Source organism: Nothoprocta perdicaria, unplaced genomic scaffold, assembly GCF_003342845.1.
Source record: "Nothoprocta perdicaria isolate Ctin4 unplaced genomic scaffold, notPer1 scaffold_137, whole genome shotgun sequence".
Taxonomy (NCBI): Eukaryota; Metazoa; Chordata; class Aves; order Tinamiformes; family Tinamidae; genus Nothoprocta; species Nothoprocta perdicaria.
This window is the reverse complement of record NW_020454505.1, coordinates 1,185,876-1,203,067: the sequence shown is the minus strand read 5'-3', so window position 1 is coordinate 1,203,067 and position 17,192 is coordinate 1,185,876. Positions and strand designations below refer to the sequence as shown.

Here is a 17,192-nt window from a genome sequence, read left to right as displayed (position 1 = left end):
AATTTTATTAAACAGGACAAATAGACTGGTGAATCATTTTTTCAGTTTGTCCACTCCGAGATGAAACTTTCATCAGCTCAGGTTAGAAAAGGCTTTTGTCTACAGCTCTACATATGTTTTAAAAGACTTGCCTTTTTTTGAAATCCTCTAGCTATTTTAAAGGTAAAATTCCCATCTTTACATCATCTTCATCTTTAAAATGGCTCTTACCACAGGAGTAACTGTGGTTACCTATGGAGTAGCCAAGTCATGCTGAGAAGCTGTCTGTACCTCTCCGACTGCGAGGCAAAAGGAGCAGCAACTCTTAAACTAGATCATTACATGCCATTACCTGACAGAATGTGTCCTTAAGCCATTTCCCAAGACCCTGCGCTGCCATTAGCAGCAAATGATATGGAAGCAACCTTCTGAGGCCATCATCATGTCATCTCCAGTAAACTATGGGACTGTCCTAAACTGAAGTTCACATTTACCCTGCATAATATCCTCCAAAAACAGTCGCTCTTCTATGGAAGTATGAAGCAGGTTTACTATGAGCTGCTGTAAAAGATATTGTTTATTTCATTTTATGTTTGTTTTTAAAGCCCGTATTTTCAGCCCCTAAGCAATAGTGTGTTTGCTATTGTTTTGGCCAGAAAGAGGCAGGGAACCTTAGGGTACTATAAAAGATATGTGCGTATAAAAGCAAAAAAGCCAGAATAAAACCCTAGTGTGGGCTGTCGAGACTAAGCTGATCGCTTACTCAGAGGGTTAACATGTGCTAAAATTACATACTGCAGTTCCTAGCTTCACTGATGAAAACATTCACTGCTTCTATCTTTAAATAAAAAAGCAAAATAGCCTTAACCCTTTGAGGATCATGTTAGCAGCAAGTTGCAATCTAAACAGAGAACAAGTATTTCGATCAATTAGGAAATTATTCTTACAAAGATTCTGTAAACACCCTTTTGTGTTCCACCACTCGAGCTTTTAGCACTAGATAGATCAGCTGTAATCACTTCACACAGGTCTGAAAGATTTTCAGGGCTCAAAGGGTTAAAGCCAAGACTTTCGAGTAAAAGTGTTTTATTAAAAGGGTGAGTTAGGTGAGCGAACAGTCTCGGAGGAACTTGGTGAATAGTCTTCCGATTCGGAGTTGAGTTCAGGTGGAGCTTGCTGTGCCTTGTAACGTCCCCTCACATCCTGGTTGCGTCTTCGTCGGAAAACCTGCCTCTCCTTATCAAGAGCGGTGGTCTGGCAGGGGCATAAAATAAGAATAAATGAAATTAGGCTGTGTGTGAAATGCAAAACTAATGAAAACCATGAGTTTGTATGTGGCCTCCAAATACCAGGGATAATAAATGTTCAGACCAAATTAAACCTGTTCAGTTTCAGTCAGGTCTGAGAGGTTTAGCCCACAACATAGCTAAATGCTTTAAAAAGTGCATTTCCCAAACCTTAAGAGGTAGCGTGACATCATCAAGCAGATACAGTACCATGTATATGGATGCCATATGTTCTACTTCTGGATGCTATTAATTTAATACTTTAATAGATTCAAGTTTCAAGCCAAATACCAACTGACCTTCCCCCCACCCTTCTCAAAGTATAAATCTACTTCTACAGGCAAGGCAGAGATGTAGGCTTGTCTTTGCTGTGACCTAATGAAGGTTGATGCACACTCAGGCATGTGCAAGTCAGTGCAATTGGTTAACAGAGATGGATTGTGATGAAGTTGTCAGACAGGATAGAGAAACAAACAGCAAAGGAAGCTAGCCCAGCTCTGTGACACCTCCTCATGCCAGTCAATGGATGTTCTTAGGAAGAAGGCTGATGAGTTCTTACTGAAGAACCATTGAACCTGACCATCCTGCCTCCTCGTTTTAACCAAGGTCTAGAGAATTAAATAGTCCACTGACTATCTCAATTTGAGAAATATTGAGAAATGGGAATGGACATCTTTTACTTGATGACTATTTTATTTTTTCTTCCTGCTCAATTTCTGACACTGTTGGGACTATAGGTCTTAAGGGTGATGTAGCTTCTACAAGATAACCCAGGTAAAAGGTAAAAAATTAGTCTGGTCAATGATTTCAAATGTGGGATTGGGCTTCACTTGTTTCTTGATGACAAAACATGAGACTGCAGTCTCTGAATCTACTGAAAATTACAAATTCAACAGGATGGCCTTGATTCAGCAAGAGCACCTTGACACACACTGCTTTCTGAAGCAAGGCTACCTTCTTAAATCATAGCCCAGGATTTGAGGAAAAAGCAAAAACCGTAAAGGTAGGCAGCTAATAAGATGACCCACAAAATGCAATCAAATATACAATCATGGCACAGGAGCCAAAGACATTGGCAGGTTGAACTGCTGAAGGTTGAACTGCTGAAGGTTGAACTGCTGAATAGGTTGAACTGCTAAGGCATGTACATTTTTTTGCCTACTATGAAAAATCTCCATTTAAAAGAATGCAGCCAAGAGGTTCTCCTGCTTCGAATGATTTATTGCTTTCTCTTGAGATAAATTTGACTGGTTTCTCTAGAAAATTTACCAGTTATAGTGTGTGCCTCAACAGAGAACAAAGATATGTTTACACCCAACATATTTTTGAGAGTAAAATGAAAACTAAACCTGCTATACTAGTGCAGAATAGCATTATAGCAATCCATGCTCTGAAATAATGCAATCAGCATTCAAAAATGATGTAATAGTGACAGAAAGATAGACACGAGTACAGAGCTACTATAGCAAATGGATTAGGTAAGGCTAAATTGCTGAACTATTATTTTTGTGTCCAGAACCTACAAAGCACTATTTTAAAAGGGTAGAATAATTAACTTTGATAAATTCATCCCTGTATTTTAAATAATAATTGCTACAAAATCCAACACTTATCATCTGCTGAGAATTTCTTTGTTTACTGCTAATCTTTTGGTTAAGAAGTCTAATTAGTATTCCTCAATGTATGGTACATTTCTTAAGTCTTGAACTAACTCAGTTTTTCATTATGTTTTAATGCGAAACAGAAGAATACCTACGTCCTTTACACATAGTGAATATACTGCATACAGTATGTAATTCTGTGTGAAAATTGAAAAGAATGGCAAGTATTACCATTCTATAAAATACAGATTTATATTTAAAAGAAATTTTATGCTAACAGGAAATAAGCATTTATTTAAAGTTTAAACCACATCACATCATCTCATGGTAACAGATATTCTCCACTGAAAAAGTTAAACATTTCTGGTTAGATAAATAAAAATACTTGTATTATATTAAAAAATATATATTTTTAAAATCTGGTGCATGAGAATGGTAAATGTATATGTAAATGCTGAAAGTATTTCAAGATAGGTAAGTTACACAAAACAGAATACTCCTGAATAAAACATTCCCTTTAAAATGTAAATGTAAAATGTAATTTCTTTTAAAAGACAAAGTTACAAAATTGCAAAATGCACCAGATAATTAAACATCATGGTATCACTTTAAAGATGTCTTTAAAAAATAAAATCCAAGATACTGCTTTTCTATCATTATTATCAATTTTGGGGGGCTTTTTTTTTTTAAATATACCTAAAGACATTTACTGCCTTTAATAATCAAAATGGTAGAGAAGACAAAAAAGTGATGATACCACTTATTCAACACCTTACACTGTGGTTTGTAGGACCAACTATTTCTGGTTTCCTTCAGAAACTTCCTGGAAGATTGCTGAGGTGACATTTCCCTTTACATTTTTGGTCAAAGTCTCTACTGAATTTCATCTAATTGGTCTTTATTTATAAAGATATATTTGTAGACTCAGTGGCACTACGTGCTTACTCTCCTGGGCTGAGTGACGCATCAAGTCTTTTCTCACCTCAAAACAAAAGTCCTATCAAATAAAATTTTTAAGGCCTGAAAGAGTCAAAGTAGGAAGTATTTATCTAGGAGAAGCAAAAATACAAAAAATCACCTCATTACAATACCTAGTGTTTAAAATGCCAGAACCACAAAAGGATTCAGTTCTTGCGACACATGGGAGCACTCCCAATATCTACAAAACTTCTGAGATTTAGCATGCTTTGCACTTTGCTGCCTCTTACATTGCCATACAGCATTGCCATTCTGCATTCTGCACAAATGTCAGTTTTCATTGAATGAGACCTCTGAAGAATTTCAAAGTATAATGGATTACTCTTTTGGAAGGTGTATATTTTTGGATGGTAGTGTATATTGGAGCATTGACTGTGTGTGCTTTATAAGTGTAATTTTTATCTACTGTACTCTGTGCATAGGAGCATATTCTAAATGTGCTATTGTGCTAAAAATACGCATTCTGATTATTATTACTATTTTGATAACAAAACCCACTTATATTCATTTCCTTGGTTTAATAGATTTATTATTTCATCTACTGTTCAGCTGGATAGTTTGCTAGTGCATGAACCGGCCCATTATGGATTTTCAGGGCATTTCTACTTTAAGCTACTCTTTCAATAAATAATAAGAGGATCTGAAGTGCACTTATGCTTCACAGGGCTGCAAATCCCAGATTTTCATTATCACATTTTGACACTTTTTTTCTCAGCTTGCGATGAGAGAGTGAGAACTTTGAGGACTACATGATAGTAATGGCAACTAAATGCAAGTATAGCACTTTTATTTAACATATGCAGATGTCATCTTACAATCCATATGAGGAAATGGAGAGCTTCTTATCCAGTAGCAGATAAGTGGATTGCCTCTAATAGTTTAGTGCTGATGTGTGTGAAGCACTTCATTAAGCACTAATGTATTTTGCACCATCATTTAGTAATCCTGACACCCAGTACCAAATGGTTAACATGCTCTTTTTGGAAATGCATTTAATTTGAAGAAACAGAACATTATTGTAAAATCATTGTTTCTATTACGCATATACTCAAGTGCAGTTAGCATTTTTCTAGGATTTTACCATAGGGTGTATCTTTTACCTGATCTCTAAGCCATGATGTTGCAGGACACCTAAGCCATGCAAATTCTTTGTTTCTTGGAAAATGTTGGATTCTGTGTTTATGAGCAGACGTTCAAAAACTACAGCTGCTTTGACATACATGTTGGATTGGGAGGATGTACATGTTGCAGTGAGAAGAGCCTTATTTTGTCTGTGAGGTGATATTTTCTGTCAGTCCAGTAATATTAGGTTGAAGTGATTGCCTTTTATGAATGCAAGCATTGACTGTTTTTCTATTCACTTGTCTTAATTTACTGCTGGTCACCATATATATATATATATATTCATTTCCATTAATAAAAGAACATTATTGTGCATTTTGTCTCTTCATCCATCCATTATTCATACTAGCTAGGAGACTGAACTGGAGATGCAGCTGTTCATGCATTAATCTAAGAAACCTTTCCCTTCACTTGCTTTAATTCTCCAGGAAAATATTTGCAATTTGTTTGCCATTTTAGCAATGCTTTTTTGCATTCTAGAATTAGATGGACATAGTTGACGTAAAAATGGTATTTTTCTTCCAGTGCATTGTTTTATATATGTTCATGTATATGAGTATATTTAAATGTTCAAATCTAGATAATCTTACCCTGCTCATTTTTAGTTTCTGGCTAGGGCTCTTGATAGAGCTCTAATGTTTAGAGTGTTTAGGGACACAACAGCAGATTTCCCCATTGTAAAAGTGACCATTAAGCATAAAGCTTAAGCATAAGCATAAAGCAATAACAGCAGCTTTACAATGCAAGGCATGAAGGCATGCCAGGCAGCCTTCTGCTGTGGCACGTTTTGCTTCCATGGGCCTCTCAGGTAGTATGATTAATTCATGATCCAACTGCACTTTTGGGCAGTACTTCAAACTTAGCAATGCACCTTAGGCCCAGTGTGGAAGACACATGTTATTTTCAGTCCCTCAGGCAAAGCTATAATTAAGTTACATGGTGATTTGGAGATGTACAAATGACCACATCGAGGGGACACATGAATCGAGTGGATTTGAACCTAGACCTCCAAATACAAAAGGCCAGTGCTTTGGTGCACCATGTAACTTCTGGCACAGCATTAGCTAAAATGAGAGGAAAAAAAGAAATAAAACTAAATCTCTAAAGGTCCCTTCCAAGTTTAGGGATTCTATGATTCTATGTATGCTTTGTACTGCACTGGTGGCTGAATACAAAGATAAGTATTCTACATGTGTAACTGCTGGATTCATGCTGCTACATTTAAATGTGTGTTTACTCTTTGACATCCCTCACTTTTTAACACACGATTCCTCAGCTGGTTTCAATTACATGTGGAAGAGACCTAGTGCCAAGTTGTTTGCATGGGTGAATTTTATTTATAGTTTGTAAATCAGTTGTGGTTTTCTTAGTCAAAGAGCAGGAAAAGAGATTTTAAATGAGTTTAGGTGTTTGTCTGTTTTTAACCAGGATTAAGTTTACTGAGGGTTTTACTATATTAAAGAGGGCACTTTGCAGACATTGAGCCTCATTCCCAACTACTTTTGACTCAGTAGTGCATTGTACTCATTTGGGATATCTGTAAATGACTTGACAGATGCAAATTAATGGGAATTCGGTAGAAAACACATAAGATAGAACTATGGACTTTCAAATCAGCTATTCAGATCTTTTTTTTTTTTTTTTTTTTTTTTTTTTTTTTTTNTTTTTTTTTTTTTTTTTTTTTTTTTTTAATTTGTGACTATGAGAATTATCTTTCAAAAGCCAGTATCCTGTGAATTCAGAACTGGCAGGACTGACAACTTCATTGCATGTCTTTGTAGTCAGTCTCCTTAGTATTTATTACCATTACACAATAAGACAATTGATACCTTAATCCCCACATATTTCTTGTTTATTTTATTGCTCTTTTAACTTTTGGATAGTGTCTGTGGACATATCAGAAGTAATACATAATAATAGTTTATATTAACATTATATATATTGTGTCACTACCTAATGTATTATACTAACATTTTACATTAGGTTCATTGAATCTGATGTATCTGATTCAGCCTAGAGAAGGCAGAAAATTCAGGCAATCCTGTCAATCACAAGTTAAAATTCAGACAGGAATGTAATACAGTAAGGAAATTTGGGGTCAAAGAAAAATTGTTGGGTTGCCACCAAAATGAGCTGCCACTAGGAGGAATAGTTAATGCAGATGAAGAAGACTATATACTGCACGTTTCAGCACTTAGATTCAAAGAAAAGGCTTGAAATATTGGAAATTATTCTTAATATCCAGAACTTTCTTGTAAGAAAGTAAACCTATCAGTTATAATGTTTCTTGGGGACAATGTTGGTGATACTCTATGTCTTTGAATTTTTTATGGTCATCATTACTATGTTCCAACAAGTAAGTTATAAAAAAATGAACCCATGGGTTTTGATCCTGTGAAAGGATCCATTAAAGACTGGGCTTTCACACAAGAAGAAAAAAAAAAGATCCACAGCATAATATATCTGCAGAGGGAGGAGTATGGGCAATTTCTGCTGACTTTGACTTGGGTTGATTTTGGTGATTTGGGGTGGCTGAAGCAGATTGCAGCATATCCAGATGTTACATATTTAGCCCAAAGCTGGCTTTCTTGGCTATGGATAGCAATAAAAAGTTGGCAGCCTCAGTTCAAGGCACACAACGCAACTTTCCCTGGGATCTTGGGATGTCATTCCCTATTGAAGCTACCTTAGCTGCCTCTGCATGTCTGATTGCAGGGATGATGTTTCAATGACATTATATGTCATTGCTTTTAAAATCTTTGCATCCAAATTATTTTACTGAATTCACTGTTGTATTTTTCCCATTCCTCACACTCAAGGTTTTTCAGACATCACATCTAACAGCTATTGCTATAAATAAAATGTGTCGCATTTTAATACCCCAAAAAAGTCATTTAACTTAAGAACACTTGCACATACTATCTTCCTGCCAAAAAAATAAAACAGGACACAAAATCGGTGCTTAGAAAATTACGACTTTGAGGCACTTTTTAAAGAAGAAAGTCTTTCAGGTAGAGAAAGGAAGAGGTTTTCTGGTTGACTGCAGGAGGAAATAGTGCCATTTAAAAAGATATTTTAGAAGACTGCTAGAAACTAGGGATGAAAATGATCAAAGGAGTGGAGAAGAAATGAATAGTTTAACATTAACAAAGGGAGTATTACATTTTCCTTTGGACATGCTTTCACATATTGCTGTACTTGTGAATTCACGTTAATTTTCCTGGGCATGTGATAAATTGTTTTGTATATAGGAATTGATGAATATTTCATATGCTTTGCATTTGGGCTCACAGTGCCTACTAGTAAACTACTGCTAAACTGACATATACTAAAATGTTGATTGCAGCAATAGAGACCAGTGCCTCTTGCAAGGTAACAAGCCTTAGAGCATCCCCTAATTAAGCATATAGCCTAGGAGCACCACTTCCCCAATTTGCCTTCACACACTAGGTGCGCTGTTTAGAAAGCACTAATTGTTGTTACTGCCCCCAGCTGGAAAACAGAGCAGTTTATGTGTGAATAAGAGAGATTATCGCCCATCTGCTCCAGCCCATTATTCAAGGAAATGTCATTTTGTATGCCTATGGCAGCCATTACTGGCGCTTTAGTCAAATGGCCTTTTTTGTTTGTTTGTTTTGTTTTGCTTTTATAGTATTTATTTATTTACCAACTTGCAGAATTACAGGCTGCCCTCCTCCCCCCAGTCCCCCCTCCCCGCAGTGCATATGGTTTGTGTAAAAATCTGGGCTCTGCAGTTAAACTGAGTCAAGGCCAATCTGGGAGAGGAGACCGTCTCTTTTCTCACAGACTCTTATTTTGGGTGGTCTGTTTCCTCTGAAAGGGGAATTTTTAAGAGATCTAAATATTGAGTATGATAAGTAGAAAGATATCGGATTTTTTTTGTGTAAAACTAAAAAAAAAAAAGCAAAGTTGCAAAGGAGTACATAAGCAGGTCGTGGATAGTAATTAAACTCCAGCAAGACAGATCAGCAATAGAGCTCCTCTGAGCTTCCCTCTGGTTTCCAGAGGAAACATTAGTTTCGCAACCACTTGACAAACTTTTGACAAAAAAAGGTCATCTTTCCTAAATGAGTGAAAATAAAAATATTTCCAATGCTACCAAACCCACATGGAGCCAAAGCTGGGTGCTTAGGACCCACAGAAATGCTGAAGATTCCCCCCTTTTCCAAGAAAAAAAAGCACGGATGCCATGCTGCTGCCTCCTCTGTGCACTGTGTTGTATGAACAGGGCCATGGGAACATGGTGCTGTCTGGCACAGCAGACACATTTTGCCATTTCTGCAAGCTGCAGTAGGTTCAGAGGCATGAATAAGATTGCAATAGGCATAAATGTGAAAAAAACTACTCCAAAACATTTGAGCCCTTGGGGTGAAAGTGTTTCCCAATTAGTTTTAGCCAGCATTTAATTCACTGGTGGGTGGGAACTACTTTTCTGCTTCTTGGCTGAAGAGGAGGATTTTTCTTTCTTTCATTCTTTCTTTTATTAAATTCCCCAGAACATCCATATCAGAATCCACGTAATTCTCTGTGTGCGCTCAGGGAACTGCTAGGTTTTATGGAAACTGTGCTGCAGTCCGGTTCATGCATTCATGAAATGAGACAGGGAGGGGATTGGACTTCCCTGGGAACACTTGCAATGTTCATCTCTGCTGTTTCACTAATATGGTTTAATTTGCTGATTTTTTTCCCCAAATACCTCATCGGTGAGGTTTTAAAATTGCGCTGTTAGAAAAATGCAGGATTCACGAGGAGCTTTGAGCAAATTCTCTGACCATCACAAATGAGGTCTAGCGAGTAAAAACCAGGCAAAAAGCCAGCAAACAACCACTTTATGAAAATCATAGGGGACTCGATCGGTTGAGGTAGCGAGAGGGCCTGCTGTGGGCTAGCAGAACAGGATCCCTCCTTGCCCCCATTCCCAAATAACCCCCTCCCGCCCCAGCTCCTGATTTATCATACAGGTCAAGCCAACTAACGACAACCCTGGCACGGTTACACAATGAAGAGAAAGATATTGAAAAAATCATGCAGTGTTAAAATGAATGAATAAATAAAAAGGGCGTAGGTATCAGAAGGATTTTTGAAAAGGAAAAGAAGAGCGCACTGCTGGAAACACAAGCTTACCCACACGTACAATGCATTGTGCTGCACTGCACTTGGGAGAGTTTCTACACACGACGGTGGGCGAATGCATTGTGCGGTCTACGGTAAGGATTGTGTTTTGTGGCTTTGCAGTGACACTATATAGCTCCACATCTCACATGGAAAACAAAACCAAACCAAAAAGAAGAAAAGAAAAGGAAAAAAAGAAAATAAATAAAAAAAAAGGAAGAAAAAAGGAAGATATATGCTGAGCCCCTGTTGCTGCTCCGTGTGCTTAAACGCAGGAGCGCGCAGGGAGCAGATGCCTTTGCAAGCAGTAAGGAGGGGGAGGGCACATACTTCAGCATATCTCCTGTTTTCTATACGCACTGTCCTCTTAGCTATAGGGAGACTGGGTGCTGAGCATGTGCGATGAGGAGGAAGCGGGCGATGCCGGCGGCGTGGATGACGGGTGAGGAGCAGGAATGAGGGGGAGTGGCGTCTCAATCAAGGTCCAAATGAAACCGATAAAGCAGCATATGGACTGGGTAACAAATCAAAAAGCATGTTTATCCACCGAAGGAACTGGTTAATGGAGACTGCCAGCACGTTGCCATGGAAACACTGACTGTTGGAGCTGCACCATCGCATACCTTATCCAATACATTCCTGGTTGTTGGTAGTAGTCCAAAGACCCTGATCTCTTGATGGTAAACCCGTGGTCCAGCTGAGCAGAGAGAAACGGGGCAACTCAGTGGATCGACATTATGCTAAAGAATTAAGACTCCAGAGCAAGCTGTTCCTTATTTAAGTGCATATTTACGGTTTTCACTTTCAGAAGGCACTTAGCTAACAGCCTACGTCTACGCATCGGAGACAGAAAGCAAAAAAAAATAAGTAAAGAAAAGCCAAAGGAAAAAAGCAAAGAAATGAAAGGAAAAGATACTAATTCTAGGCTTGCTCTTGTTAAATTAGAAGCCAATTTACCCCAACTAAAATGGAGTTTGTGAAATAGGTTCCTTAGTGCATAATGCATTCATTTAAAAGTCTGACAAATATCTTGTTACCTCCAAAGACAGAAGTGCCCTTTAAAGTTGCACATACCAGTAATGGAAAATTATCTTTTGCAATTAAATGGAGTGGTTTTGTAATTTGAACAAAAAAAAAAAAAAAAGAAAAGTAGTGCAACCATCACAAGGAGCAGGCTAGACAGACTACACAAGGCTTAAATTAGGCTGCTTCATAATCGTGGAATGTGTAAAGATGAAAAGAATCAGGTTTTGATACCCCATCAATCATGGTAATTCATTTTTAAAAATGCGTTAACCTTGGAGAGCAGGACCACTCAGGGCCAGGAATAACGTTGTTTATCATTTCAGCTTACACCTCATGCTCAAAAAGATAGAAGTTCAAAACAATTACATTGAAAATTGCACCAATTAAAGTCCAAATGGAAATGAACTTAACGTTGTGTCCAGCAAAGTGCGCTCATTGCAGAATTTAAAGAGTAGAGATCCTTTGAGCTTAAGCTTCTCACTAGCAGAACTGGGCATACAGGAACAAAGAAAATATGTTGTTTTCTCTAACCCTTCTGTGCTGTCCTAACATATGGTTGAGAGAGCGTTTAACTGAGTTAAATATAATTTTAGGGGAAAATATCTTAAGAGAGATACTCTGCCCACTTCAATACTGGAGATGGCAATGATTTTCTCGTTGTGCCCTATGAAGAGAAAAGGCCATTTTGTGCTTCATTAGGAGCGTGGCATATATTTCCAATACTGATGACAGTCACTAATTCTAAATGCAGAAAAGCAGTTCAATGTGTGCCTAGCTACCAGCTATGTTAAGAGTCTTTGGGATCTAAATAAATTTACGGTTTCCTTGATGCCTGTGCTGCAAGTATAGAATTTAATAATTTATTCTGTTTGGTTAAAACAATGCCTGTTTCATTTTATTTAGAATTATTTAAAGGGCATTTTCTTTTTAAGAACAGGAAAACCTTGTAGCTATAGTTAATTTTCTGTAGGCTTAACTACACTGGTCTACTATTGCCATCTTCTGGCATCCTAGTGTATTGCATATAAAAGACACAAAAGGGCTGGGTTTTGTTCTGTTTTATTTTGGAAAGAACCAGTGTTCACAAATTTAATAGACAAAAAGAAATAGAGAGAAATATCGAGGAAGCTGCGTCTCTAATTTGAGGTCAAACAATTTAGTCTCCGTGGAAATTATTCAATGAATGAACAAACTGTGCACAGTGATCCCTGGACAGCACAGGTAGCTACAAAGTGACATTTAAGTCGCAGGTTTTTCTTTAAGGCAAACAAAACCAATATACTTGGCTTCTCTTCCTCTCCACCCAAGAAATCCTGCTCCTAGAAATGCCACTGGTGAGCTGTAATATTATTTTTGCAATCAGCAGAGGGCTTGGAAATGCCTCCTTGCTCTGCCTTCCTCACCTCAGCTTGTGACTTTGGCTATCTAGGGTGTCTCCAGCATTTAGGAGGCAGAAAAGCTGCCCTCTTTCTCTTTCCTACCTGGTTCATGTGAGTCTCAGGCTGGAATTTAGTCCCACTGCCAAGACAGAGACCTCACATACCCTGAGCACAGCGTTATCGTTAGTCTTTTCCTCTGCCTTAATAATGGCAAAAATGCAAGCACAAAGTGACAACATACAGGCAAAGCTTTAACACTTGAGACAAGACCACAAATTGAACGATGCTCGGTTAATATACAGAATTACAGCACATCTCTGGATTGCAAAGCAGTGTTAGAAATGTTTTTAGTTCTCTGTTCCTTAATTTAGACAAGGCCTTTAAAATGTATAGGGCCATAGGGTACTGTTTAGTGGCCAAAGAAACAATGGGGTGACATATTTGCATAGCTGAATGAAAAATTCTGCCCCAGACGTTTCAAAGGTCTATTTAGTAAACATCTATTTTTATGTTTTCATTGCAATAGTTTTTAAAAACATTGTGATGCAACTATAAAATATTATTCCTGTTGGAAAAGCTATAAGGAAAACCTGATGCCACTAATGTTTTGTCTCATAAATATCTTGTGAGACGGGCCAAAGGGACACCGAATCTCACAGCTTGTCTTTGACAGCAACCTGTAGTAGATGCTTATGAAAAGAGCTTAGGAGTAGGGCAGGAACAATGATATTTCTCCGACATACTCTCCCATCAACAAGCAATGTGTTTTAGGGCTTGTTTAAATTTTTTGTTTTAAAAGCTGGCTCTCCAATTGCATTTTGCTGGAAAAGCTACGCTAGCCTAAGGGAATGAGTGCTCTTTCCCAACTGACACATCGATTCAGAAATCTCTGCCCCTACCTCTTTGCCTGTATCCCTAATTTGAGGGAAGCATCTTCAGCTACACCAGCAAGGAGCTGCTTTGACAGCCACGCACAGGGCATCATTCATCACGTTAGTTCATCCAAATGGACAAATTCTTTCAAAGGTAGATAAACTTGAAGTCTGGACATGCGCATGGGAACTTAGAGTAGGTCTCTGGCCTAAATGGGCAGACATAATTTTTACTGAGAATTACTAAGCAGACCAAACTAGCGTTTCCCTGACCAAAAGGAGTAGGCACAATGTATAGGAATGCAGCTGAAGGAAACAGGAGCCACAGTACAGACGCGTAAAATACATGTGGCTTCAAACTTCCAGCTAATCATGCTGACCAACTTCAGCCAAACTCAACCTTGTTAACATAATTTTCATATTAGTTTTAATTGGTGCACATGAAGAATATAGCTTGAGATCTTTGAGGTGTATTACTGCTTAACACAAAAGAAAACAGGCATATAATGTCATATCATTGTGAGGAAAAATAAATACCCAACTAAACAGCACAGATTGGCTCTGTCTGGAAGCTAAAAATGTTAAAAATTCAAAATAATGCTAAGATTTCTAATGGATAATATTAAATAATCTAAAAAAATATATGCACATATTAACATATCTTCACAAACACACACACACAAACACAGATGTGTTATATAATATATAGAATTCTACATTATATATTATATACACAAGCATTCTCTCAAAACTTACAGTAAACATACAGGCAGGCACAATAAAACTGTTTTTCTTTAGAAAATAGTGCACTCCTTTAGTGCTGAACAATGTGTTACAGCATCTGTGTATATCTTGAAAATTTTAAATGTAGAGCAGGCTTAGATAATAAGATTTACTTCTATGATATTTGATATCACAGTGAAAAAGAAGATTCCCAAATGTAAACCCTTAATGACTAAGCATGTCAAATCTAAGTTACAAATGCTTTTAAATGCAGCAACAACAGTTAAAGGTTTGCTTTGTTGGTTTACTTTTGGCTTTAATTTACTTATTAAGTTAGTTTTATATCAAATAAAGGTAATTTATTCCTAAAATCAAAATTATCCAGCCTTCTGGAACATTACCAAACACTAAAGAGAATTGTACTTTCCCAGCTCCTCCAAGTTCTTAGAAAATAAGTGACAATAGCTAAGCAAATCACTTTGTTTTTTTAATAGTCTGAACATTTCTATTTTATAGGCAAAACTGTAGAATTCATCATGCCAAAGTGTGATATTTACCATAGAGATGACCACTAAAAATAATTTGTTAAATTTCAAACACTAAAAAAATGCTGTTAAAGACTATAAATTAACATATATGTTTTTTTCTCATGTATAATGTTTTTCAGTGGAGAGATTCACTACAGTGCCTTTTCTCATTACTCAAGGGTCAAACTGCTGTAAACACGTTCCTTGACGGAGCAACTGGGGCAAAGAGGACAGAAAGAGAAAAAAGGAGGGTTGGGAAATTAAAAAATAAAAAGGAGGCGAGGGATGGATGAAGACAGAGGCATCATTTCTTGCTTCTAAGCTGTGCAGTCATTTGCAGAACGGCTCTGGGCAGTAATTCTCATGGACAAGCGTGCTGGCAGTCCATTCGCACAGAACACGGTTTCAGCTAGTCTGTACAGAACATACCTGCATTTCAGATGAGCAATGGGTATGTGATGTTTTAGTTGTGGGAGAGCTGTTGCAGGGTTATTGCTTAAAAAATGAAAATAAAAAAATGCTGACTATGTTAGCTGATGACCAAGAAAAAAACCTAAGAAAAGCATGAGGGACAATTTGCTTCCACGCTGAGAAGTTCAGGGTTGGAAAGAGTAAAGAAAAAAATATGAGAGAGGCACAGCTTGAAATTGTAAGTACTTTATACCGAGTTAACTTTGGGAGAGTTTCCATTTTGCTGCACAAAGAGATCACACCTGTGAGCCAGACTGCATGTGCTGAGCTGAGTTTACTTCATGCTGATTTAACTCACCACTGGAGGGGCTGAGCTGAGAAGCATGAAAGTGGAAACAGTACAAGAAAGTGTACATGTGCAGTAACACCACCTGCAATTTATGGAAGCTGGGAATGAACACGGAGTAATCCAATATGGGAATGGTTATGTTTAACGTGTCACTTATTTTTAGTGACTATCTGGAGCATTAGCATTACCATGAGTAATAAAGAAAAGCTTACAAACACAGGCAGATGTATCAAAAATGTAAAGGATGTACATGTCACTACTTAATGGCATTAGTATGAATAATCTCATAAAATGCTGAATATCGTCTGTGTGCATGTATATCTAATACACATGTTCCTCTTTGGAAAAAAATACAAATGTACGAGATTTATACTGCACTGAGGATGCCACTGAAACTTGAGCAGAGCTTGGTCAAGAGCTTTATCACGCTTGGTTTCAGAAGCTCCAGTGCATTGTAATACTTGGAATACCTAGACTGTACAAAAGGTAGCAAGAAGTTCTTTAACAAATCTAGCCCTTCTGCCCAAAAGGGAAGGAGCTAGCAAGGTGCTTGCGCTTGAGGCATGTAACCAAATAAAATATTGCTGCTCAGCTACATCTGAAATGGCTAGTTGGTATAAACCATGAAGGCAGCACTTTTCAGTATGCAGTGAGCCATCACAGCTCTCTTTGGTATCTCCCGAGAAGAGCTCAGGTTGTTGTACAGATTTTCTGTAACAATTCTGGAGTGATTTCCACTCATTGTAAAGTGCTGCTGTCCTTCCGCTACAACCTCTGTGTTGCCTCAATCCGTGTGATGATTCTGCTGACAAGTAAAATGACATGATCCGACAGTTTCAAATGTTGAATTTACACTGGAATTAGCCCACTGATCTTCTGTTAAAATATAGAAGTGGGCTTACTTTTTGCATCCTAGAGCTGTTAAATAACAACTTAAGGAGAGGAGAATCAATGGAAAAACTGTGCAGAATCTCAGTCCAAATGCTAGAATATCTACAGATCAACCCTCTCTGGCTTCTCTTGGTGGCATTTCCTAAACACACACTGCCTTGTGGTCACATATTTAAATGTGTCAGCTGTGTATTTCAGATGCTTACTGCTATGACAGAAACTCCAGCTGCAGTGCTGTTCGGCTTAGGGCCTGTGTTGAAATGCTTCTTTATCTTCCCAGCTACTGATAACTGATGCTCATTCTCTGGAAGGCCATCATCCTGTGGAGAAAGGAAACACAATAAAATTTCAGAGAGAAAATGCAGAATAAAGGTATTGTGAGGTGATTCTGATAGCACCCATCATTGCAGAAAAGTTTAGGAATAAAAATTGTATTGCAGTATCTGTTAGTCATTGTCCCCATTAAAATATCTAAGCTATTTCCAATATAAATGTCATATTGGACCATGAAACCAGCCTCTCTCCTCTTTTTACTCCTCCTTCTTAAACTTTCGGTGATGTAAAATAACAATAACTATTAAATATTTTACTCTTATTTCTAACATGTCTTAACTTGCATTGTCCAGTTGTTTTTATGTCCATTAATATTTTAATGCATGATAAACTTGTTCCTATTCCTTATTTTGTTGACTCATCAAAATAAATTTTAAAGATATTGATCTTGAATGCAACAAGTGCCCAAGGGATTAGAGAAATCAGAAATCCATTTCTGGTAGGAAGCAGGAAAGAGAGCCCCACGAAATACCGTTTGGGAAGACACGGTTTTAAACAAATTGTCTTTCAGTAAGATTAAAAAAAAAAAAAGGAAGCTCCTCTGCAGCAGTGTGAGGAGAAGACTGAATATTGAAGGAGTTT

General features: G+C 37.5%; 1 protein-coding gene across 5 annotated transcripts in view; it reads right to left on the bottom strand.

Moving 5' to 3' along the window:
* Positions 1 to 230: 230 nt before the first annotated feature.
* Positions 231 to 17,192, bottom strand: part of DCLK1 (doublecortin like kinase 1) — a 228,561-nt gene continuing 211,599 nt past the window's right edge. For 3 of the 5 annotated variants that reach the window (XM_026033899.1, XM_026033901.1, XM_026033903.1), the window contains 2 exons: positions 16,484 to 16,597; positions 231 to 1,233 (listed from right to left, as the gene is read on the bottom strand). In XM_026033899.1, the coding sequence (XP_025889684.1) occupies positions 1,069 to 1,233; positions 16,484 to 16,597 (279 nt within the window). In that variant the 3' untranslated portion in view covers positions 231 to 1,068. Of the gene's footprint in view, positions 1,234 to 10,722; positions 10,797 to 16,483; positions 16,598 to 17,192 lie in introns of all 5 variants that reach the window. The other 2 variants (XM_026033900.1, XM_026033902.1) reach the window with 1 other exon arrangement.